This window comes from Amblyomma americanum, chromosome 8 (genome assembly GCF_052857255.1).
Source record: "Amblyomma americanum isolate KBUSLIRL-KWMA chromosome 8, ASM5285725v1, whole genome shotgun sequence".
NCBI lineage: Eukaryota > Metazoa > Arthropoda > Arachnida > Ixodida > Ixodidae > Amblyomma > Amblyomma americanum.
This window is the reverse complement of record NC_135504.1, coordinates 16,853,792-16,878,089: the sequence shown is the minus strand read 5'-3', so window position 1 is coordinate 16,878,089 and position 24,298 is coordinate 16,853,792. Positions and strand designations below refer to the sequence as shown.

Here is a 24,298-nt window from a genome sequence, read left to right as displayed (position 1 = left end):
TCACAGTAGCTGATGCTACGTCTTGGATCATGGTAGCAGACAAATGGGTCTGCTGGCAAGACATTTCAAATTTTTCACAGCAGAATACAGGAAGGTAAAGGGCAGACTAAGTGAGTGCACAGGTGCCTGTTGTTGCTTCTATGTCGAGCAAAGTATACATTTTTTAAAAATAATAAACTGGATAGATGTATAAGCACTGCTATTTCACTGAACGAAAGAACTACACAGCTTGATTGAAGCCATCAATGCACAAAAAGCAAAGAAGCTTCAATATCTCAGTGCCTGATCAGTCTACCACTATGATTCTACCACAAATCCGTTCCGTTTCCTGTGTAACTGTGTGAAGCAAAAGTTCACTATGCTATGCTTGCAGATTATGTACACTTATCAATGGAACAGGAGGCAAGGTGCAGATTTTCTTTAGTTCTGGTGAAACAATGATGGCAATACACATCTGTGTCCCGATTGCTGTTTGTTCAAATTGAAGGCTTCCACCCACATGAGCACAACACATTTGAAACTGAGGAAATTAACATGGCTAGGGTCTGGGTATTTGTGGCCCTTTTATCTGCTCAACCAGCCAGTGTTAAACATTCCCGGCTGGACCACAGTTATAGTAGTTCACACTGTGTCACCAAGAGTCTGAGAACACAATTTATTTTAACAAAAACATCCAAAATAATGTACACGTGAGCACCTTGGAGTAAAATGCTCACACAAGGACTCATCGTACAGGCACACAACAATACACATTTGCTTGTAAAAAAATGCACAATACTAAGCAAGTTTTGAACACCGAGCGACTCACGAGACGAACTAGAATAAGTATCTGCGCTCTTGCAGGGGCTGACCCGCACAGCTCGAGAGTGTTGTATAAGAAAAATTGTAGAAAAGAATTGGAGTGGGCAGCGGCTTTTCTGTTGCCAGTCGCAATGCAGATAAAGCACACAGCAGGAAGACTGCTCAGATGTGCGCACCCCATACTCGGCAATGAGAGTGAGCAGCTAAAGAAGGCACCGGATTCAATTTGCAATTCTTAGTAGTTGGCCACGATGAGACAGGAAACCTGCCTTGAACAGTAATGCCTTTTGGTCCAGACATTTGAATGTAGAGATCTGTAGAAAAACAAGAAAAAAATACCCCAAAAATGTAGCCCCAGAAACGAGATTTCAATACCACCTCTTTAAGCTGGTGCTACAGGAGGTGAAATGTTACATGACACAAGAGCTGCAATTAAAGGTCCCAGGAAGCCTAGCAGCCATTTGTGTAAGGAAAGCATGTCTGGGAGGCAACAAAGATGAAGTAACTGCAAGCAAACCAGTTGCTAAGCTTATGATGTCACAAACTACCTGGCTCTGCTCAGTTACTAGACTACAGCACTGACCACTCTAAAGAAATGAAGAAAGGGATCTGGTAACAAAATATTGCAAAAGTGGACGCATGAGGACTGAAGCTTCAAGCCAATTCAACTCTGAAATGCCAGCTGCAAACAAACTATGCAGCAAAATCTTGTTCACTTTGCGTTGTCAAACAACTCATCTCCCTGTTCTCTCTACCATAAACTCATGAAAGAATGCTTTAGCAGTGACTCACTTCAGAGTTCCAGGTGTCGCTGAAGAATGCGTCCTTCCAGGTCCTGGTGAACTTTATTGACCTGCGAAGAAGAAGCCAACACACAATTGCTTCAGAGCATCTGAGAAACCACCCTGGGCTCATGTGCGCACTATGCAAGACGACATGTGGAAGATGTCGAAGAAGACAAAAGGTGAGAATATATCCGGTACTTTCCAGTGCTTCTAGCAGGGCACGCATTACAGAACTGGAACCAACATGTGCCGGCATCGTTAAGAAAAACAAACAAATTTCTAGAAAATATGCTGACACGGTCAATCACCTGGTCTGCTCTTTCGGGGTAGGAAAAGTGCAGAAGCTAGCTGATATTCACACTGACTTACCGTATCTACGCGCATAATTTGTGCACTTTTTATTCAGAAATTAGGGCTCGAAGAAGGGGGTGCGCAAATTATGCGGGATTTCACGAGCGCGACTTAAAAAAACTCCACAAAGGTCACAACGCGCAATATAGGTATAGTGTATGTTGCTGCGTATACGTCAGCAACCGAACCCGCACCCCACGCTGGCCGCCCCCCAAAAAATAAAGCCGCGCATAGTGAATGCATGCTGATACAGTATTTTAATTTTTTTTTTGTTTGGATAGGCTGCCAGTGCATCTGGAATATGATCAAAAGGTTGGTTGGCAGCAACAGACTATGCAATCTCAAAATGACAATGATAAATATAAGCACATTATACAGATCCTTAAGCAAATGGTCATTTATACGACAGAGCCGCCGCTAGCCACTCGGCTGCTGGCCCGAAAGAGGTGGGTTCGATCCCGGCCGCGGCGGTTGAATTTCGATGGAGGCGAAATTCTAGAGGCCCATGTACTGTGCGATATCAGTGCACGTTAAAGAACACCAGGTGGTCGAAATTTCTGGAGCCCTCCACTATGGAGTCTCTCATAGCCTGAGTCGCTTTGGGACGTTAAACCCACATAAAGCCAAACCAAACCATTTATACGACAACCCATTTTGTCAATATAAAGCCAGAGACAGCCCACTACAACAAAGTCGACAATTCTTTGCCCAAGTTTGCGCTCTTACAAAGCTTAGATAATATATTGGATTCTAAACAATTACCCTAATGACCCACTCATGCATCACCTGAATCATTTTGGAGGATGGGAAAAAAAGTCTGAACGTTAAGGACTACAGCCATTCTTTTTTTTTTTGCAGGAAATTTCTGCACAGATTTTTGTTCTGCGTGTTCCCACTTAACTTGGTTCAGAAGTTTTTGTACAACCCAAGTTACGATGTGGCAAGACAAAAAGCAAGTCAATCACCGTTTTGACCAAAGCTAAAATGCATGAAGCTGACACAGGATCTGCTCTGTCGCAAAGAACAGCACTCTTTCACAGTTTGTGGAATGACAGCAAAATCGGCTAGGTTTCATCCACCTTCATTCAGTAAACCAGCAAACCTCACTTTTTTCACCTTTTATTCTTCTCTCTCCATATTTTTCTCTTTCTCTGGTTTTTCTTTCCACACCACTGTTGAAACGCCCCCACTTCCACCTGGCCCCAGGTTCTCGTCTGATCACCTATTCCCTTCTTACCTTTCCAACCTTTTCGATCCCACTGCACCCACGTACTGCCACAGCCTACATTCCTTAGTTTTTGCCTAAAGGTGCATGCACAGCACAGGTGACACTAAGGATGACTGCGATGAACACCTGATCAAGTGCTGACTACTAACTAGCATTATCATAAAATAAAAACACCAGAGGAACGGCAGTAACTTTTACAGAAAGACGGCGCATGAATGCCTTCCCTCATGCACAGCCTCTTGCCACGTTTGTCGACTACGTCGATTTGCTTGCTATCGCTGCCTACCCGCCGCGGTGGCTCAGTGGTTAGGGCTCTCGACTACTGATCCCCGACCGCGGCGGCTGCGTTTTTATGGAGGAAAAACGCTAAGGCGCCCGTGTGCTGTGCGATGTCAGTGCACGTTAAAGATCCCCAGGTGGTCGAAATTATTCCGAAGCCCTCCATTACGGCACCTATTCCTTTCTTCTTTCACTCCCTTCTTTATCCCTTCCCTTACGGCGCAGTTCAGGTGTCCAACAATATATGAGACAGATACTGTGCCATTTCCTTTCCCCAAAAAACCAATTATTATATATGGCTGCCATGTTTGCATGCTGTGGTTTGTTTCCCTGAGCTGCCCGTTTCATGTGCAAGTGTCTTTCTGGTTTCGCACAGGTGATGGTTTGGTTTGGTTTATGGGAGTTGAATGTCCCAAAGCAGCTAAGGCTATGAGGGACGGCATTGTGAAGGGCTCCGGAAATATCGACCACCTAAGGTTCTTTAATGCGCACTGACATCGCACAGTACACGGGCTTCTAGAATTTTGCCTCCATCGAAATTCGACCAGCTTACCACGGGAGACGAGCTTACCACGGGCGACGAGCTTACCACGGGCGACGAGCTTACCACGGGCGACGAGCTTACCACGGGCGACGAGCTTACCACGGGCGACGAGCTTACCACGGGCGACGAGCTTACCACGGGCGACGAGCTTACCACGAGAGACGAGCTTACCACGAGAGACGAGCTTACCACGAGAGACGAGCTTACCACGAGAGACGAGCTTACCACGAGAGACGAGCTTACCACGAGAGACAAGCTTACCACGAGAGACAAGCTTACCACGAGAGACAAGCTTACCACGAGAGACAAGCTTACCACGAGAGACAAGCTTACCACAAGAGACAAGCTTGCCACAAGAGACAAGCTTGCCACAAGAGACAAACTTGCCACAAGAGACAAACTTGCCACAAGAGACAAACTTGCCACAAGAGACAAACTTGCCACAAGAGACAAACTTGCCACAAGAGACAAACTTGCCACAAGAGACAAACTTGCCACAAGAGACAAACTTGCAGCAAGAGACAAACTTGCAGCAAGAGACAAACTTGCAGCAAGAGACAAACTTGCAGCAAGAGACAAACTTGCAGCAAGAGACAAACTTGCAGCAAGAGACAAACTTGCAGCAAGAGACAAACTTGCAGCAAGAGACAAACTTGCAGCAAGAGACAAACTTGCAGCAAGAGACAAACTTGCCACAAGAGACAAACTTGCCACAAGAGACAAACTTGCCACAAGAGACAAACTTACCACAAGAGACAAACTTACCACAAGAGACAAACTTACCACAAGAGAAACATATGTTCACGGTTCCTTCAAGCTTGTCTGAGTCTAACGTATATAATGCTGCATGGAATGCATGTTCTAGGGTCTGCATTTCATGCCTGTGATGCACTTGACCACGACACACGATGGCAGAGCACACAAGCACAGAAATGGAGTGTCCCATACTACATACCTTGTGGTTGTACTGCTTGATCCGCTGCTTGAGCGTCTTGACGTGGTCCTCATCTGGTGCTGCCTTAGGGTCGGCTCCATGCTGCTCCAGCTCAGTCTGGAAATGGTTCAACTTGCGTATCCGATGTTCGTAGTGCTGAAGTTCCTCCTGCAAAACGAAGGAAAGAAATGAGGCAATATTGAGTTCACTTGACACTCGCCTCGAAACTCCCAAACAAGGCTGCTTGTTTTACAATGGCATGACAACAATATTATAATTTTAGCCTTGGCACTCTTGCGTGCTTCAGTGCTATGCAGACAGCAAGAACCCTTGTCTTTTACAGTAAAAATAGAACTGGCTAGAACTGAGAAACACTGGAACACAGTTCACAGGATATACAGATTCCTTACCTACTCTTAAACTGTTCTTGCTAGCAGAAATAGCCAAGCTTTCATCCGTTCGATGAGCACAAAACACTAATACCATAGCAGGCAATTATAATAAAGGTGCACAAAATGGGAGAGGGGAAAATAATCTGAATGGCAAAAGGACAAAACATTAGCTACACTATCATGTAATTTGTTTACAGTGCCTGACCACCCGTTCGTTAAAAATTTATTACAGCATTTTTGCTTTTGAAAGGAAACATTGACAGCAGGGTTACAGCAGTCCCACTCAAGTGATTTCGCCACCCTTCTCTCTGCCTCTCTGCCGTGCACTCTCCTAGCCTGCTTCGACAAACGAAATTTGCCTTTCGCCTGTGTTTTTAGAGGGGGACGCAGAGTATGTCAGATGTTTATGACATGGTACCACCTCACCAGGTATTTTTTTCTTCGTTTTAGCTTCCTAGTGTTGTGCCATGCGTAACACACTACTGCTACTAGTATTAGAGGGCAGGGCTGCAGAAATGCGCAAGCAGCTTTGGGACAAGACTGTGCGGATGCATTCATGGTAAGAGAGGAGGAAATGAACAACTTGGAACAACAAATGTAGGGTAGGGTTGTACTCATACCATGCAGAGGCATAAAGGGACCACGGCAAGGAACTAAAATGCACGTTTTTTTTTGTGTGTGTGTGTGCCAAAACAAATGGTGCAATGAAAAGCGGCGAGAGTGGCTAGATTACGAGACTTCACTCCAGCCCGTGAATCAGAACTACGGACCAATGAAATGCAGTTCACAGTGAAGCCTTGGGTGCCAGCAAAGTGATGAAGAGGTTTGTTTTGTTGAACAAGCAAATACTGGCTTCAATTTTAATTTTCGATACCTACAGGATGCACATCCTTTGCAGAGACAATCACAGCCTGATCTATGCACTTTGCTTGTTTATTTGAATTGTCCAAACTTGATAAGGGTCCATTAAAATAGAGATGTTTATCATACGGAGGTTCCCAAGGCAACTATTTCCTTGTTTGAAAGACAGCATCAAAATACTCTAATACCCCTATTATACTGCCCCCTAAGGAGAATGCAAGTATATGAATAAATAAAAATTCACTTATGCAGAGGACCAATTATGCAACATCTAGCTAGCTAGCTGGAATGCATTTATGCATTCCAGAAGGTATCCCCCTCCCCCCCCACTTCTTTCCCCACTTTGCGCTGTGAAAGTGGCCGTGATGGTCACACACAGAGACTTGACAAAAAGACTATCCTGCCTTGAGGGACTCCAGCTCAGAAGGCGTGAAGTCTCCCTGCTGTGCGAGCTTCCACAGCCGCTGGACCTTGTCCTCAGCAAAGCCACCTTTACGCTTCCAGGCCTCATCAGCACGGCTGTTGAGCTTGCGGTACGACTCGAGCAGGGCCTCGTGACGCTGACGCTCGACGTCTCCCGACAGGAGGCCATTTTGGCGCTCCTCTTCGGCCAGCATGTTGAGCTCCACGTCGTCTAGGTAGCATGGAAGAAGACAAGAGAGCAGACTAGTCCAAGATTTCTCAAACTGAGTTACGCCAAGGCACAATCATTAGCTTGGCACCAGTTTACCCTCTTTTGTGGGCTCTCCTCACTGAGCCCTGGCCAATCCCCCGTCGTGGGTATGTGCCATATCACGAAGGCAACAACAACAATGCCACTGCACGAGTAGTCTAACTGCTGCTCGGATGAACATGAAGCAAATCAAATCAGTTTTATTCCATTCCAGTGCAAAGAAGTACACCTTATCCATCATAGTTCATGTTAATTCATGAAATTTTGAATATGAATGGCAGCCAGCTTGATTTGTATGGCACTTTTTATCAAACCCCATTCAACATACCAACCATGTAGATTGGTGGCACAAATACAAAAAGCTGCCGTGATGGCTCAGTGGCTGTGATGCTCGACAGATGACCTGAAAGACTAGTTCGAAACTGGCCACGACAGTCATATTTTGATGTTTTGATGGAGGCAAAATGCTGAAGGCGGGTGTACCGGGCGATGTCAATGCACGTTAAAGAATCCCAGGTGGTCGAAACTATCCGGAACTCTCCACAACTGCACCCCTCATAGCCATCTGGGTCGGTTTTGGATGCTAAACCCCATAAATCAAATCATTAACAAAAATATGCCTCTTCTGCATTTTTATTTTTTAATGACCGTTTCACATCTAATAGTATTTCAATAACATTGATGCCTGTAGTCGTTACACAGAAAGCAATGGTTGAAAAAAAAATGAAAGGCTAATATTCATTATGCAGTAATGCAATATCTTGTTTTGAAGCAATCAATTCATATTTTATTTTACTCGGTAGCAATTTCTGCACTAGTTATGCACTTTGCATCTGCGAAAACTAAATGCCATACTGAGCCAGGATAATACAACAGATATGCATTTGGCAGCAGCAAATGGTTATTTTTTCAGATTCCACTTTGAAAATCTGTAGCATTTATAGGCATTTAGCAAAACTTGGTGCTGGGCTAGTTGGTTAAGCATTTCGTTAAGGCATTTGTTTAGCGAAAGTTTCTGAATTGTGCCACTACTACCCAGAGAAGTACTAATGTTTTGTGAGACTGGGAAACATACTCCACTGGGACCATATACTCATCCATGACAGGCGACCCATTGTCATTTTCAGCAGAGCTCAGCTGCTATTCAGAGCTCAATGGCAGTGGTTGAAAGCTCAGGTTTTCAACAACTGCCTCCAACTGGTCACTCTTTGTGGTTTTACAGTGATAGCTGTTAGGCACCCGTCCCTAGCTTTCTCGTTGACGTTGTCGGCATAACCAGCACCAACCGGTTGTGCTGGTCAACCTGCATTGCATAAGCCTATGGGTTGCTCTGTTTGGAACAGCTGCCTGCCAGTGCAGGGGTGCATCATGTGACCGCTACACCAGTGTGCCAGCAAACATCCCCAAAACTAAACTCGTAAACGGCTATCGCTGCACCTCACGTTACACAATCGTAACCGTCCAAGTGAGTATTCCCCTCGACCTCTGCCATCGTGTTTCAGTATACGACGTCAGTAAGGCTTGATAAGGGGCTAGTTGGTTCTGATACTGAGCAGGAGTGTGATAACTTTTGAACAAGGAACTGGACACTGAACACAACACGAAAAACCAGCTAGCCTCTTTTCAAGCTTACAGACATGCATGAACATCCCATCAATGTCCCCATAAAAACTGCGCCTCTAGTTGTGTGCTTTGTTGATTTGTTCTTGTCCAGTTCCTTGCTCAAAAGTCATCGCGCCCCGCAAATCAATACATTATGTGGCCTCCAAGCTTTACTCCGCCCATTCCCTCCTAGAGAGGCAACACAAGAACATGTTCTACTAGCTGCAATTTGCCTCAAAAATTTTACTTTGCACACTCAGCCCACACATCGCTTGCCATACAAAGTGCACACCAAGGTCAAAAGCATCTGCCACAGCCTTTATGCATTTCAAATCGGGCAAGTACTGCTGGGAAAGTTTCATGCTAATCTGAGCAATTGGCCCCTAAAAAAGCATACTTTAAATGGTCTGCTCTTCGTTAGACATGCATTACAAAGCACTGGCTTTAACCTGAGCCGTGCATTCTTGTAAGTCTTGTAAGTAAAGCTGTCAGCACTGTACTTTCACAAGAGATTCCCAGCTTGTGTGAAACCCTAATAATGCAGCTTCACACTTACTGCCCAGTTCTTTTCCATCCTTATCTTGTGTCGCGTAGAACTGGTCGATCTTGTCTTGGTGGTGCTGGAACTCTTCCCGAAGCGTGCGCATCTCCTCATCTGCACAAGAATCCAATGCTTGATGAGAGCTGGGCGCGACAATGTTACGATTATTCCAAAGCTACACAGCAGAAACTACGACAAGAACCACATTTTAAAGTGATCCAGTCAGCAATAATTCCATTCTTGTATTATGCGACATGCAGCATGGTGCCTCAGTGTAGCGAAAAGCAGCTGCAGACATTTAACGACACAATGAATTCTGACTGTTTTCTTGAACACAGCAGTCATGCTGGATGTTTAATTTAACATGCCAATATCCAGTTTTGCAAGTTCCAGTGTAGCATCCAGTTTAATATACCCAGTGTAGCAAAAAAGCAGTTTACGGAAAAAATGATGAGGGGCAGTGTTGAAGAAAGCTTGTGTAAAAATTCTGCTTTTTGATCCCTAGCAGCACAAAAATTATGCGACTTATGACTGACACTGACAAAATGAATGCCTAGAAACTCCATTTATATATATGCACAGTCCAGCTAAATAATATAAGCTGGAGGCAACATTACCAAGAATGACAAGTCCAGAATGCTGGCCTCAGCTTTGGCATCATACGGAAAATGCCAAGATATCTGTGAAGGATTTCTCCCTTCCTCTCCCATCACTCTACACAAAACAAAGAAAACTATGGAAGATGTTCAAAAAATTGAAATTAAGTTTGCTATTCAGTGCATTCCAGAGGGCTTCAAAGTTTCAGATCCCTCACCATGTTTTCAGTGTGTTTTTAAACTGCTAAATTCAAGTAGCCATTTCGGTTCATTCAAGCGTACTGAGCCTTTCAGCAACGAAAACCAAAAGAGAAGCTTTGCAGCATTGGCATCACACACAATGCTGGAGAATTAAAAATGCTCAGGTTTCACAAACTATGAGGAACACTGCAAAAGATATAAAGCCTTAGTTTTCAAAACCATGACAGGGCACTACGAACAACCCTCTGGCAACATTTCAAGTCTTTCAGATTACATTATGCAACCCAATTCAATCACTTCCATTCCTTTCACAACAATGTTCCTCGGATGGAAGGTACACAACACCTTTGATGAAAAGGAGAGTCTTCATCTTTCAGAAGCAGGAATTTAAGTAGAAGCTAGAGCCGGCGTCAGATTCGCTAATGCCTTGGCTATCACATGCTGGACAACCACATGGTCGAAGCCAAGGCCACCAGCCAGCCGCACTGACCACTCTTGCACGCGAGGTGCCTTGAACGTTTGGCTTCTGAATTGCTGGTGCTATCGTTGCAGCTTCTACTTCAGAGCCGACTGCTGTAGATGATGCAAAGTTAAATGCAAAGAGTATGGTGACATTTACGGTTAGCATCACCAGAAGCACAAAACTGCAAGGCTCAAGACAAATTTGTCCTCTTTAGGTTCTGCGTCCCCATTTCAGGATACGACCTAAACACTTAAATTCCTCATATACAAGGCACTGTATTCTTCGATGTATACACAAGAAAATGTGCCAAGACCTGAAAAATCGTGCACTAACATGCCAGGCCAGGCATGCGTAATGAACACAAACAAATGTTTTTAAACAAACACCTTTGAGTTTAGCGGTAGCTCTGATACAGCTACAATGACTGTGGGTCTTGTTTGCTTGCTTTACAAGCATGAGTGCTTTAAAGTTCCTACAATGTGCTAATTTCTTGAAGTACTGACTTCATATGACAGGAACCAATCAAAAGAAGTAGAGTTGAGTTCTTGAAAGTCAAGATGTGGATATTCATGAGACTTAGAAGAAATCTCATAATCACCAGAAAAGGTGGAAATTTTCGCCTTGGATTCTTGGCATATGGTCAGCCTTCACAACAACCTTAAAATCTGAAAATTTTCTCCCCATCAGATTGTAGTGAACAACTTAATAGGCTCTGGGATCTAGAAATGTGCTTATCATTGCACTACCACCTTCATTCTATTTGGCTTTTTGGCACCTGCAAAATAACTCTGAAATTCTGTAATTAATGCCAGTCCACTAAGTAATCTCCTTTTCCATGAACAATAACTCACCGCTGAGGCCAGCCTTCTGCACCTTGAGCCAGAGCTTGTTGAGCTTCTTGTCCCGAAAAATGTAGCCTTCCTTCCGAGCAGCATTGGGATGCTCTGGAGGTTCGTCTTGGTGGTGCTTGAACTGGTCGGACAGGTCGAACTTTTCCACTATGTCTGCACGAAGGAAGCACTCAGCATTAACCTAACACACTTCAAGACAAAGACCTTTCCTTATCTCTCCAATTAACCCCGTCCCATGGCAACTGCGGCCACTTTATCCCTGCAAATATCCTAATCTCACCCGCGTATCCGACTTTTTGCTGCCCCTACTATGCTTGCCTTCTCTTGAAATCCAGCCCGTTACCCTTAACGACCATCTCTTATCTTGCCTTCACATTACACGCCCGGCCATGCTCATTTCTCGATTTCGACTAGGATGTCATTAGCTCGTGTTTTTTCCGTGACACCCTCTACTCTCTTCCTGTCTCTTAATGTTGCACCTATCATTTTTCCTTCCGTAGGCCGCTGAGTTGTCTTCAATTTAAGTTCAACGCTTTTTGTTAAGGCCCCATAGGCGAGCACCGGAACATAAAGCTGTGTAGATGATTACACTCACAACGAAGCAAATTGCCACAATGAATTGGAGAGCTCTGGATGGGCCCGACGCGGACTAAGGTCACTTTGAAAGTTCACAAAGCTGTTCAAACATGGCGTACACGACAAAAGCTTCTGGGAGAAAGTTTTCATAGAGGCTAATGTCTAGAAATGCGCTTTTAACACATGGTTGCGTTACTGCATTTCAAGCAAACATAAAAAGGCAGTGTCAGAAATAAAATGCTGAAATTTTTGCATAGTCAGTGCACTGAAAAACTGCTCAAGCTTTTATGTGCGGGAAAATTATAAACACAAACAACTAGCCCATGAATGCTTCAGAAATGAAACTATACAAAAACACTAAACAAGGAAGAAACTGGGCATGAGTAATAAAATGTAGCTTTCACATACATTTGTCACTGCAAATCATCTCAGAAAACAGAGTGCAAACAGCATTCGTAGAGAATTTCTTCATCCATGCGCTGTGCATGTGTGTTGTGAAGTCCTCAGAAAAGGATAAAGTGTACCTCTGAGTTTACTCCTGAGTTCAGCTTCCTTGAGGCCATCCTTGTCTTGGCCCATCATTTTCTTCCATGCAAGCTCTTCCTTGTCCTGAACTTTGAGGTCAGCGAAGAGGCCTTTGAGCTTGGCGTCGCTTAACCTCTGTTAATAAATAATTAACAAATAAAAAGACGCTAGGTTTATCAGCGAAATGCATTCGTCAGCGTAAACACAACTCGCTTCCAACAATAACGCTCTTTCGACCCTCAATTCAAGAGGCCTGTATGAGTGAAACGAGTGGGTATACACTTGAGATAAGAGCGGGCACTACCAGAAGTTTCGGGCATTCCCATCAATTTATAATGTCAAGACTTGATGCTACAGTCCTGCAGAGAAGACAACGCATGCCGGTTAACGAACTCTCCAAAGTCGTTACTCATTCTTCGTGTTCACAAAGTCCGTAAAGAGGTTAATTAGCATCCCGCGTAGCTATCTACAGCACAATTAACAGCCGAATAAAGCTGTTTTTTTTTTTTACTGAAAGTGGGCGGCAATAGCGATGACACAGCACGGCAAAGAAAAATGCCGACGCAAGATGCCCGGGAAAAACCCCGTTGAACCCAGGGCTGAAAAAGTTTTCGGAGGCCGCGCTTACCTTTTGAGCTTTCTCCCAAAGCAAGTTGAGTTTGTGCATGCGAAACGGCTTCTTTTCGGCGTTTGGGTTGGGCGGTGGCCCGGCTCGGTTCATGGCTTCACTGTATTTACTGTGCGCAACGACGAGGCAACACATCGCCGCCAGAAACAGCGACAGGAAAACGACGTAGCGATACATAGCGAAGGTGCGAAATGTCTTTTATCTTACAAAAGCGCAGAACGCTACTGACTAGATGGGGTGGAGGGGGATGTCCCTGACAGTGCAAGTTGACCAAATGCTACTTGCGCAACTGAGAAGCACGCCCAAGACGGCGTGGACAAGTTACAACCATGAGCACACTCTGACACTGCGCATGTCGGCTTCCCCTCACGACACAACAAAACGGGCAGCGCCGGAAGTCCTACTGACGCTTACGTCACGCCACGCCCACTAGACGCAAGGCCCCTCGAGTCATTGCAATAGCTAGCGCCCTCTAGAACAAAGTGGGTGACTTTATCGTACGTTAGTTTGCGTAACCAACTAGTAATGGAGAGTTATAGCATATGTAAATATGCTAGCTACGGTAACAACGACCGCACGGCAAATACAGCCAAGCAACCACGGCAACGCAATACCTCATTGGCCGTACGGATGTGCTGAAGCTCTCCATTGATTTTTAGCGAATGTAATACCCTTGTCACACGGGCATTGTAACCGCGGTTACGCTTAACTGCGGTTAGACGACTTAACCGCGGTTAAAGAAAACCGTCAAACCACCCCTGCCATACAGAAATTAGTCCCACCACTCGACGACTTGACCATGATCACGTGTTTCCCACTTCGACATAACTAAAATTACAACATTTGCAGTATTTGTTTCTGAAAAATTGCTTAATAGCAATTTGCGGCATTTTTATTTGCTTGACTATGCGTGTGTAGCAGCTGCAGGTAACTTCAGTGCGCATGAACATCAATATGACGCCGTTTACTAAGCGCAGTCTTTTAACACTGGGTCTAGTCGGCTTTGTAGACATTATAGTAGCCAACTACGGCCGGCTCTCCCGCGTTTCCGCTCACGACCCTCGCAGTACCTGCGTGGTTTGTACGAGTTCATTTTTGCGTGCATCGTTGCTTGTGCCCACAGGATTCGAGCAGCAGACGCTATTATCCAGACGCAACGGGATCGCAGCGCCTACGATGGCTGCGAGCGAACCGGCTTCCGAAAATCGACAGCGTGAAGATGAATTCTGGCTAATGTTTACGATGCAACAGGCTGCCCTTCAGCGCCAGCGTGTTCAGCTTATAGCGCTCCTAGCCGAAATTGAGCGGACGGAGGAGGAGCGACGATGTGCCGAGATGAGGTGCCGCCAGCTCGAGGCTGCTATTGTGCAGTTATGTCCACGCGAGCGGAGGTTGTGGGCGTACCCGAGAGGGAACTCTTGGTACGAGACGACGGTGCCTCACCTTCCAGACAGCGAATTCAGGACGCATTTCCGGGTGAATCGCAGTACATTTAGGTACATTGTGACCGCATGCGAGAGCATGAGAAGACAAGACACAAACATGCGAAAGGCTGTACCGCTGCACAAACGTGTTGCAATCGGCCTTTACCGTCTTGCCACGTCGGGCGAAGACAGAAGCGTCAGCAACGCTTTCGGTGTGGGCAGGTCCACAGTAAACGAAATTTTCTGGGAATTCTGCCATGCTGTTGTGCTGCTATTGGAACCGAAGTTTGTGATGTTCCCGAGAGCTCACGAGTTGGCCGAGCACATGTGCCAGTTTGCTGCAGTGACTGGATTTCCGCAAGGCGTAGGCGCCCTAGATGGATGCCACATCGAGGTGTGCCCACCTAAAAAAAACGCAGTCGACTACTTCAACTACAAAGGATGGTATAGTGTCATTCTTTTGGCAGTGGCCGATCACAAGTACAGATTGCTGTACGTCAATGCTGGTGCGCCAGGTAGGAATCACGACGCTGGTGTATTTCAAGTCTCAAGGCTCCCGCAACTGTTGAGCAGCGAGCTGTTCAGCAGAGAAGTAAAAATTCTTGATGGCGTGCCAGTTGGGCCTGTCCTGCTCGCCGACCAAGCGTTTCCTCTCCAGACACACATGATGAAGCCTTACTTGCAACCGGGTGCACTAGGATCTCCGACACAGTCATTTAACTATCACCTTTCATCTGCAAGGCGCGTTGTGGAAAATGTGTTCGGAAGATTGAAGGCCCGGTTCCGCATGCTGTTGAAGGGACTAGAGTGCGACATACACAACGTGACCACTGCCATTCGTACTGCCTGCGTACTGCACAATATATGTGAGCAGATGTCCGATCGCTGTGATGTGGCTTGGCTCGATGCAGCTCAGGCTGAAGAGCAGCGGCGCCCTCAGCCAGTATGCACCAGCAGCCGATGTGATGCACCAGGGGTGGCAGTTCGGGATGCCTTAGCAAAACACATTGCTGCTTCAAATTGAAATATGCCATCAGTGTTGTGTGTTGCGATAGAAGACTGGATTTTATGCATGAAATTAATGTGCAGTACGCTCAGTGGTGCACTGTTGCACAAAACAAGCATGATACAACATCACAAGATGATGATAATGTGCACATTTGTTTTTATTTCTTTTTTTCAGCCAAGAAGTCCCCCATCATGTCAACCATTTTGTTCTGAATGTTGTTGGACTCCTGCAGGAGCTCCACTACTTTCTTTTGCAGTTTTCTATTTTTCTTGGCTGCCTTTAAAGATCTTTTCGACTCTTCACTATGAAAGTGTAGCAGTTGCTGCACTGCAGATGACGATTGTCTCTTTCTGGCTGGGGAAATGCTGCTTGGCCCAGGGTCAGCAGAGCTGCTCAGTGCTCTATTGCTAACATCAGCAGCAGTGGTATTCAACCTGCTGGTCTTGGTCGCCTCATTTCCTATCAAAGGCTCACTTGCAGTTGCATCATTTTCAGCAAATGCGAGTCTTCCCCATGACACGAGCTCCGCATCCTCAGGCATTTCAGCCACCACTGGCACCTGCACAAGACAACCACATAACATATAGCATTGTTCCTAGGATGCAATTCTTGCTATGCTGTGCAATACTTACTGGAGGCAAGAATCAACTTTATCGTGCTCTCTTGCACCCATAACTGGTGTTGAGTGTACAAACTCACTGCATTACAAATGAAAAAATATTGACACTGCACGTGAGCACAAAATGCTTATGCAGAATGAGTGTGTTAATAGCCTTCTTAAGCTCCAGCCACATCTAATAAAGAATTGGCACTGAAATCTATTGCCTGCATTCCTGTTATGTTATGCTCAACAATACATATGTTGTACCCTGTAATGGCGTTGGCCGGCCAATGGTGTTGAAAATAATATAAAATTTCTTGGAAACACAGAGGCCGATGCAGCGGCTAGGCAAAGACATTAATACTGTCGCATCTGGCCTTCCATTCTTGAGGTGCGACATAACTTGTCCTTTTTTTTTCAAGTATACTATGCTTTGTGCCTATCAATCATTGAAAGGCACAAGGGCATTTGCAGGCATGATGATGTCTTTCCCACAGCAAACATTCTCTCTCCACTATCCACAAGTACATATCTATGCCCATTTTGCTGACAGCTGTAAAATATGGGTTTCAATTCAGTAAAAGCTGCATGCAATGGGCGAATGGAAAGGAATGTCAAGAGTAGCTTGGCCCTCATTAAGCATAAAATGAAAAATAATCCTTCATTTGCACTTTTCACTGCATTTCAATTCTGTTCTGCGGTGAAAACAAGAAATGCATAGCTGGATCAGCAGTGTTTCCTTTATGTTGCTGTACATGTTAACACAACTAAAATACATGGGCCAAAATGGGTTCCGAGCCTTTCCACCCTCCATATCCATGCAAATGAGTTTCCATATTACCAGGCTCCTAATACATTGAAGACGTTTGGTACCCAATAAAACACTATATCTCAAGTTGTTCATATTAGTGGCTATCATATTAATGGGACACGACAGTGTCTTATATCACAGCTCCGGCTGATCTCTTGCTTTACCAGGCAAAGAACTTTCGTAGTTGGCAAGGCGCGGAAAACACGATTAGGATAATTTTTCTTCCGCATTGTACCTGTTTGCCATCTCGAGCACATCAAGCCATGTGTTTACACATGTCGATTTCAAGAATAAACAGCTTAAAGTTTACGCTGTGTGTGTGTCCTGTCTGCGTCAGTCTTCCTCACTGTTCAAAGAAGCATAAGCCATCAACTAAACTAGCCCGCACGTCTACCCTTGTCAACAACTATGTGTTTACAATAAAAACTCGCTGACATTAGCATGTAAACAGCTCATACAATCTTAAACCCACAATCTAGTATTGTAATCTGCATTTGTTACAACAGTGTGCGAAATTACCCTTTAGCATGCTATTTGAGGAAATGTAAATCACAGCCTACCTCCACGTTTTCTTCGATCAACATCTCATCATTCATTGGGAGCGATCCCAGAAACTGGTGGAGGTGCCAATAGAACGGCCAGTCTTGTCCGCCTGAGCCGGTGGTGGTGCCAGTGCGCTTGATCTTCCTGGAATAAGAATTACCACTACTGCACATATGCAAATAAAAAAAATCCAAAACTGCCATTTCACTGAAAAAGAAAACCTTCAGTAAATGAATGTATCTGCCGTATAAAATCAAACCAATGCTCAGCTGGCATGTGGAATTTCAGTGATACTGTGAACGTAGCGAAAAGATGCGACGATAGTGGCAATGACAGCGCACTGTTGGTGACGCAACAGCAGCGTAATTACATTAGCACTGCGGGTGTCAAGTTGGAACAGGTACACACCAGTCATGTGTCTTAAACGAAAAGAAACGCGGATCGCAATTTTTCGTGCATCAAGCGGAGCCTAGGCCTCACGTTTTTTTTTTTTGTTGTTGTTGTGGTGAACCACACAAAGCTCGCACTAAGCTAGAGCCCCCTCACGGCTGCATGCCGCTACGCAGCGTTCAAACCACAGACCAGCACTCGAAAGCAGCATGCATAGAGATTGCAACTTTACTTACCGATACTTCTTATGCAGGTTATCTATCTTTTGGCGGACCTGCTTGGAGGTATACGGCCCCTCGCCGTGAAGCCCAGCACTCAGCTCCGCTGAAATCGACGCGTAAATACGCGCGTTTCTCGAGCATGCACGCAGAGCAGGCAAGTTTTCTTCCCAGAGCCGTATCAATGTCATCGTCGCATGGTGCGACCACGACACTCTCTTCATATCGGCCCGAGACTCTTGACTCGAAACGCATGACACTGGCATGGGCGCCGCCATGTTTACGGTTTGAACGACGAAACCGAGGTTGCCAAGCTCGGTTTGTGCTAACTGCGGTTAGCGGGCTAACCGTGGTCGGTTCTGCCGTGTGAACAGCAGCAACTACGGTTTGCGGTAACCACGGTTTCGATAACCGCGGTTAGGAGTGCCCGTGTGACAAGGGTATTACTCGTATAGTGGTACAAGGCTGAAAAGGCCATTTACCAAAAACTCTCTACCTCTTTATCAGCAGCGCATGCATTGTTCACACGCATTTTCTTCAACAAAATTTACAGCAACTTTTCCATTCCTATTCTCTTTCCATATTCCATAAAATCAACAGCACATGATATTCACTGAAAACCTAAAATACTTCCGACTTCTTGTACTCACGGTGTTTTCAGTCACCACTTGAGCTGTGAAGCAAAGTGAGCTGCTGAGAGAGAAGGCTAAAGCACAACAGCCAGATGACATTTTTAAGCACTTTTATTTCACAGCTATCTTTGATAGCCACGAGTGATGCTTGCCGGATCTGATGAGGTGGCACTTCCGATGATGCACAGTCAACATGTGTGTGTGTGTCTGGATTGTCCGGCACAGAATGCCCCAGTCTTGTCTGCTAGCGCCCCAACAAGGCCACTCAGCAAGGCCTTCATATTTCAAACGGCACAATTGCGTATGGGCTGCGGCTTTCAAATTGCAATGTGTCCACCTTTTTCAATATGACCAACAACCACTGTTCCACTTCGCACAGGTCACAGAACAGCTCACGAATGTTCGACACTGCCACAGCCAGTCTGTCCAACAGCTCGCCAATGGCTAGTGGTCCAGTGTCTAGTGCCCAGTGGTTGAAGTGAGCGTCCAAAAGGCATGCCAGCCAGTCCATCACTTTTGTCAGTGGCATTTCCTCCAGGTCAGCCATGGAGTAGTTTTCAAGCAAGCTGAGGAGGTAAATGATCAGAGCTGTGGCCTGTTCCACAGACAAGACATCGTGGAGGCACTGTGTCAGTGTTGTGCATGTGTGCGGGCATCGCAGCACGTTGTGGAGTACGGACATCTCAGCAGAGCCTGGAGCAGGTGTTGAACCTTTTCGGAACAGCCGGCCTAAAAGTGAAACTAGGTCTCGCTCCGGCACTGTGTCAGCAACCTGCAAATAATATATTTGAAGATGGTTACGAAAAGTGCACCACAGGTGAAGATCTATCAAACATGTACTTAGCTCCTAGTTACTTCTGCATACAAATTTTCGAACAGATTCTTAAATTCTACTATAAATTTAATACAATAAAGGTTACCAGGTGGTCAAAATTATGCTGCAGCCCTCCACTACAGCACCTCTTTCTTCTTTCACTCCCTCCTTTATCCCTTCCCTTAGGCGTGGTATTTCCTTTCATGCATTTTGGTCTCCCTTCACACAAATTACACTTATAATAAATCTAAACTGTATTGAGTAAGTTGCATAAAGCAGCACCCTGTACATGAATTGAACAGAGCCACCTCCCCGATTGAGCAAACAAGCGAAAAAGTGAAGTATAGTCCGGTTTATTGTTGGAGCTTCGTATATAACCAAGTGCGCAAAGCACCACAGCTGTCTGAACCCTGAAAGTAGAGTCTAGATAAATCTTACTGCAAAAGGACGAAAAATTTGTTAGAATTACATGACATTGACAACTGGCTACAAAAATTATCACCTGGCAACATTTTATGGCATAGTTACTGCGTCGCTTATTTATGCAAACTAGAACCTGAGCCATATGCTCTGAACATTAAGTCCCATCAGGGAAGGTATAGGTGCCTCAATAGGAGAAGTGGGGCTACATCTACCCCTTCAGTACAGCAGTTATGGTGCTCTGCTGATGACCCGAAAGATGTGGGTTCGATCCCGGCCATGTCGACCGCATTTCAATGGAGGCGAAATGCTAGAGGCTCATGTACTGTACGATATCAGTGCATGTTAAAGATCTCCAGGTGGTCGAAATTATGCGGAGCCCTCCACGTGAATACAATTATGAAAGGACAAAAACAAGTTTGTAACCACAAACTTTGCTTTTGCATCCACAACATGCTTGCATCTGGACAATTCAAACAAAAGAATCCCTCTGAATTTTAAAGCCTGAATCGAAACCAAGTGTAGTCGCACTCGTTGAGTTTTGCCAGCAATACAGCAGTGGAAGTGACAGGGTGCACTTCACCTTGAAGTGAAAAATGTACAGCATGCATTTTTTTCTTCACAAACACTGAATGAACAGTGTACAGTATGGATCCCAGAGTGAGCACTTTCAGTTTAAGCCCTCAGTTGTAAGTTACTAACAAGCTTAGCTACTTTGTGCAGCATGCTCCGAATTGTGCTTCAGGCCATTACAAACATTGCCATGTGTGCATCCAGCTGCAAAAATGCACCGATGGGCTAGCTGGCAAGAAAGCATCCGGAAACCAGCTAAAAAAACTGGGGCAGAACTGGAAGGTGCATGCACACATTAAGTGCCATCTTACAAATGCACTAAAGCACAGTTCAGTTATCAGCACAATTGTCAAGAATGCTGTGCTGCGGAGCAGCTGTTCTATAAATGGTACAGTGCAACTACGGAGGCAAACTACATCGCTATGCATATTTGCTCTTGTGCAAGCATTGTTTCCGGAGACGAGTACGTGCTTAAAAATTTAACTTCCTTCGTATGGCAGGGCAGCAGATAAGCACTTCAGGCAAGCGTGTTGATGCCTATACAGTTGCAAGTTCGGTTCATGGTAGTCCGTAGTGAGGTTATTAGAGTACTACAAACAGAGCAGAAAGCAGGTCACAGCGTGAAGAAACACACATGCAAAGTGCCAACTTCTGACTTTTGAGGGGCATTTTGGAGCTCGGCTATTAAAAAAAATTGTACCTTGACTAGCTTTGGTCCAGACTACCATGAATTGCACTTGCAGCTGTAATAAAGTACAGATGCTATTGGCACTTAGTGCGTTTATTTATGCCCCGGTGTTCCCAGAATGGCCGCTAACACTTGAGACAGAAATGATGTGCAACAGAAGACTTTTAGCCGAATGGAAGCTTGGGAGAGTTGGTGACGGTTCACTTGGACGGGCGCTTGTCCTGTTTGTCTCCCTGCGTACGTGTCTGTTTAGCGCTATGTGGCAAGTGAACTTTTAGCGGTGTAGCCCACCGGAATACGACAGACCAGTTGCATCAAGCAAGCGCACACAGGCCGTTTTCAGAGGGCCTTTATAGACGTACATGAAGCAGACCAAAGCAAGCCTTAGAACTGGGGTTTTTTTAGCCTCAGGGGTTCCCAGCAGCTTTCAAAAGGTGTTGAAAAACCCCCATGTGTCTTCACTTCCATCCCTTCCTGCCCAACATGCATGAAAAACGGAGCATGCATACACATGGACGTTCAAAAAATGTCCAGGTTCAATTAACAATGACAGACTGTACAGTGAAACAGTGTGCAATGAACAACCGCAATGTGATTAGTCCCAGAATAAAGCAGGTAAAGGAAAGGTGAGGGTTGAGGCGTGCATGGATTCAGGTCCTGAACCCCAAAAAGCCCTCCCAAGGAACCCCGTGGAACCCAGTTCGAGAACTGCCTTAGAGGGAGCTAAGCATACCAGATAACGAAATAGCATATGTCATCACGGTGGCTCAGCGGTTATGGTGCTCGGCTGCTTACCCGAAAGATGCGGGTTTGATCCCGGCCATGTCGATCGCATTTTAATGGAAGCGAAATGCTAGAGGCTCGTGTACTGTGCGATATCAGTGCATGTTAAAGATCTCCAGGTGGTCGAAATTATCCGGAGCGCTCCACTACAGCATCCCTCATAGCCCGAGTGGCTCTCGGCTGTTGAACCGCATAAAACAAAACTGAAATAGCATGTTTAGCCTTTGATTTGAACAGGGCATTAATGCCAACATAGCATATCTGTTGGGGTGCAGGTCAGACCATCTCATTTCTGCCTTTTCATTCTGGCATTTCACTTGTGCCACGTAGGATGGCTGTGTCCTTTTTGCATGGAGGAGGTGTGAGGTTCGATCCCCAGTGCCACTGGGCACCCATCTGAGATACAATGGGTACAAGCTTTTCCATTTTCTGGTGCTCACCTTAACTTGGGAGAAGTGCTTGTAAAATGGGCCTTAAACCCCATCTTTTGTAGACTAAAAAACACCCCGTGCCATGGCCCTCTTTCGCCAAAGCTGCCTTTCCACCATAAAAAATCATCATCATTACCATGGGTGCATCCTCAGAGTTCAGAATGCACTGGCCTTTCTTCCAAAGTCTCTCTCGTTTGCCCCAAAGAGGGGAGTGATGGCTGGGAGTTTCTTGGGCAAAAATTGCTCAAAAATTATTGTGAAAACAAAACCGCTGCCCGACAGCCGGAGAAAGGAAACCAGTTTATGATAAACAGTGAAATATTGGATGTTTTAAGTACAGCTCAACTACAGAGCAGATCTGGATCATGAGAAAGAAATTACCAGGAGAATATCCTTGCAAAGCATTTAGCTGCTACTATCAGGTTACGAACAGAAACTCATGACACCCTCAAAACGGAAGTATTGGAAACCTAGAGGCTACCAGTGAACCTTGGAATTGAATGTTAATGGCAAGAAAACCGATAGGGGGTATCCTTGAGAGGGAGCGATTACAAAAGCTCCCATTTATGATATGTTCGTCGAAGTTTTGAGAAGGAAATGAACTTTCATGGGGCAGGTAATGCTCCGTTGTGAACACCAACTCACCGGCGCCAACGCCTCTGCCACATGCTCGGTTTCCCAGGCGCAGATTTGCGCCGCGACCACAGACGCCGTGGGCACGCTCCCTTCGACCCCGGCTCCGAGCCCGACTGCCTGGCACAGCGTCGGTCGACCGAGCTTCACCGACGCGCACATCACGTTGTGGTTGCCGGCGCTGGTCACGAAACACGCCTCGGTCCGCACAAGGCCCCAGCGCTTCACCGCCTGGGCTTCAAGCGTCCTTGATGACTCCAGCGTTCCGAACCTGACGTTCCAGACGAGCATCCTGTCCCCGAGGCCGACGAGGACTCTAGTGTCGTCGAACGCCGCCAATGTGGTCGCCGCCTTCTTCAGGTCCGGGGCCGTGACTGGCAGCTTGCGACCGCCCAGCGACCCGTCTTCGCCTAGGCTGAGCAAGTTTCCGTTGAAGAGGCAAATAGCGTGTGCCTCGCTTTTAGAGACGGAAGTCTCGGAAACCAGCTTGCTCCCAGTCGCTCCAATGTGAAACACGCGACAACGATGCGCAGATTCCTTTCTCGTAGCCGCGACGGCCAGTACCACTGTCGTCGATGCATCGCGGTCAGATGCGGCGGCTTCGACGCTGACCAGTTCTTCATCTTGCTCGCAAACTCTCTTCGTCTCGCCCTTCTCTGAAGCCTGCAGTTCCGTTAACGTCGCGCAGACACCGCTGTTTAAGACGATCAGCGGTTCGCTGCTGTTCCGGTGCATAACGGCGAACACGCGGCTCGGAAGGGCGATTTTTTCACGCGTGGTTGCAGCCGCCGCCTCGTTCACATCTTGCTGCGGCAGTATCAGCAAACTGCTCTTGCTCGCCGCCACGTATTTGGACCTGAGCGCGTCGTACACGACGGGGCACGTGAACGGTTCGGCGTGCGAAGTGTTCCATGTCCTCAGCTTGAACGGTCTTCCTTCCAGCTCCAGAAGAGATGCGGACAGCTGCCCCTGCGTTACCACCACGGACGTGTCCGTCGGTCCAGGCTGTACGCAGAAAGTGCGAAAGGCGTCCGCTTCATTCGTCACCGTGGTCAAAGGAAAGGGCTCCCCGATCGAAGTCATTTTGCTCGTCGGGGACGCGTGCTAAAAGTTAAAAATGACGCGTTTTTTCTCTTCACGAAATAACCGCAACGTGCCTGGGTGCCATGCGGACGGCCGCCGAGAAAGCAGCCATTTTGAATCTTTTGTTGCCAACTTCTGGTACTTCTGCTGGACTTGGAGGAAAAAAAACTAAAGAAGCTGTTGGCGTCCGATGATTGATGACAAAAGCATTGTAAGAAATTCTGCTCGGACGATGTATTGCTTGATATCATTGATCCTCAAAGAAATACAGCTTGCAAAGCGAGGTTATCTGCCTTTCTTAAATTAACAAAAATCGTCGAACAAATTGAAAACAATTAAAATTTATTTCAAATGATTGTTATGTGCTACAAAGTTAAACTGTTTTCAAAACAATACATTTTTCGTAATATTTTA

At 45.9% G+C, this 24,298-nt stretch overlaps 3 protein-coding genes across 3 annotated transcripts; all 3 read right to left on the bottom strand.

The window, feature by feature from the left end:
- Window positions 1-636: 636 nt before the first annotated feature.
- Window positions 637-13,181, bottom strand: LOC144100996 (alpha-2-macroglobulin receptor-associated protein-like). Its single transcript, XM_077633956.1, has 8 exons — window positions 12,832-13,181; window positions 12,203-12,338; window positions 11,103-11,255; window positions 9,007-9,105; window positions 6,580-6,809; window positions 4,944-5,090; window positions 1,594-1,654; window positions 637-1,115 (listed from the first exon to the last, which is right to left on the bottom strand). The coding sequence occupies exons 1-7, from the start codon at window positions 13,006-13,008 to the stop codon at window positions 1,595-1,597; spliced, it is 1,002 nt and encodes a 333-aa protein (XP_077490082.1). The 5' UTR covers window positions 13,009-13,181; the 3' UTR covers window positions 637-1,115; window position 1,594.
- A 335-nt stretch (window positions 13,182-13,516) lies between these two features.
- Window positions 13,517-18,251, bottom strand: LOC144100993 (uncharacterized). The gene is made up of 3 exons (XM_077633953.1): window positions 17,846-18,251; window positions 17,237-17,363; window positions 13,517-15,823 (listed from the first exon to the last, which is right to left on the bottom strand). Exons 1-3 carry the CDS (start codon window positions 18,103-18,105, stop codon window positions 15,422-15,424), a joined length of 789 nt encoding a protein of 262 aa, XP_077490079.1. The 5' UTR covers window positions 18,106-18,251; the 3' UTR covers window positions 13,517-15,421.
- A 301-nt stretch (window positions 18,252-18,552) lies between these two features.
- LOC144100995 (uncharacterized) lies at window positions 18,553-24,008 on the bottom strand. Its single transcript, XM_077633955.1, has 2 exons — window positions 22,814-24,008; window positions 18,553-19,231 (listed from the first exon to the last, which is right to left on the bottom strand). The coding sequence occupies exons 1-2, from the start codon at window positions 23,882-23,884 to the stop codon at window positions 18,737-18,739; spliced, it is 1,566 nt and encodes a 521-aa protein (XP_077490081.1). The 5' UTR covers window positions 23,885-24,008; the 3' UTR covers window positions 18,553-18,736.
- Between the last annotated feature and the right edge of the window lie 290 nt (window positions 24,009-24,298).

Coding starts and splice junctions, on each gene's coding strand:
- LOC144100996 (XM_077633956.1), bottom strand. CDS start 13,008: ATGTATCGCTACGTCGTTTTCCTGTCGCTGTTTCTGGCGGCGATGTGT. Junction 9,106..11,102: donor GCAGAAGGCTGGCCTCAGCG/GTGAGTTATTGT, acceptor ATTCTTGTGCAG/ATGAGGAGATGCGCACGCTT. Junction 5,091..6,579: donor CTGAGCTGGAGTCCCTCAAG/GCAGGATAGTCT, acceptor TTCGTTTTGCAG/GAGGAACTTCAGCACTACGA.
- LOC144100993 (XM_077633953.1), bottom strand. CDS start 18,105: ATGGCGGCGCCCATGCCAGTGTCATGCGTTTCGAGTCAAGAGTCTCGG. Junction 17,364..17,845: donor AACCTGCATAAGAAGTATCG/GTAAGTAAAGTT, acceptor TTCTTATTCCAG/GAAGATCAAGCGCACTGGCA. Junction 15,824..17,236: donor TGATCGAAGAAAACGTGGAG/GTAGGCTGTGAT, acceptor TGTCTTGTGCAG/GTGCCAGTGGTGGCTGAAAT.
- LOC144100995 (XM_077633955.1), bottom strand. CDS start 23,884: ATGACTTCGATCGGGGAGCCCTTTCCTTTGACCACGGTGACGAATGAA. Junction 19,232..22,813: donor TGGCAGAGGCGTTGGCGCCG/GTGAGTTGGTGT, acceptor TATTATTTGCAG/GTTGCTGACACAGTGCCGGA.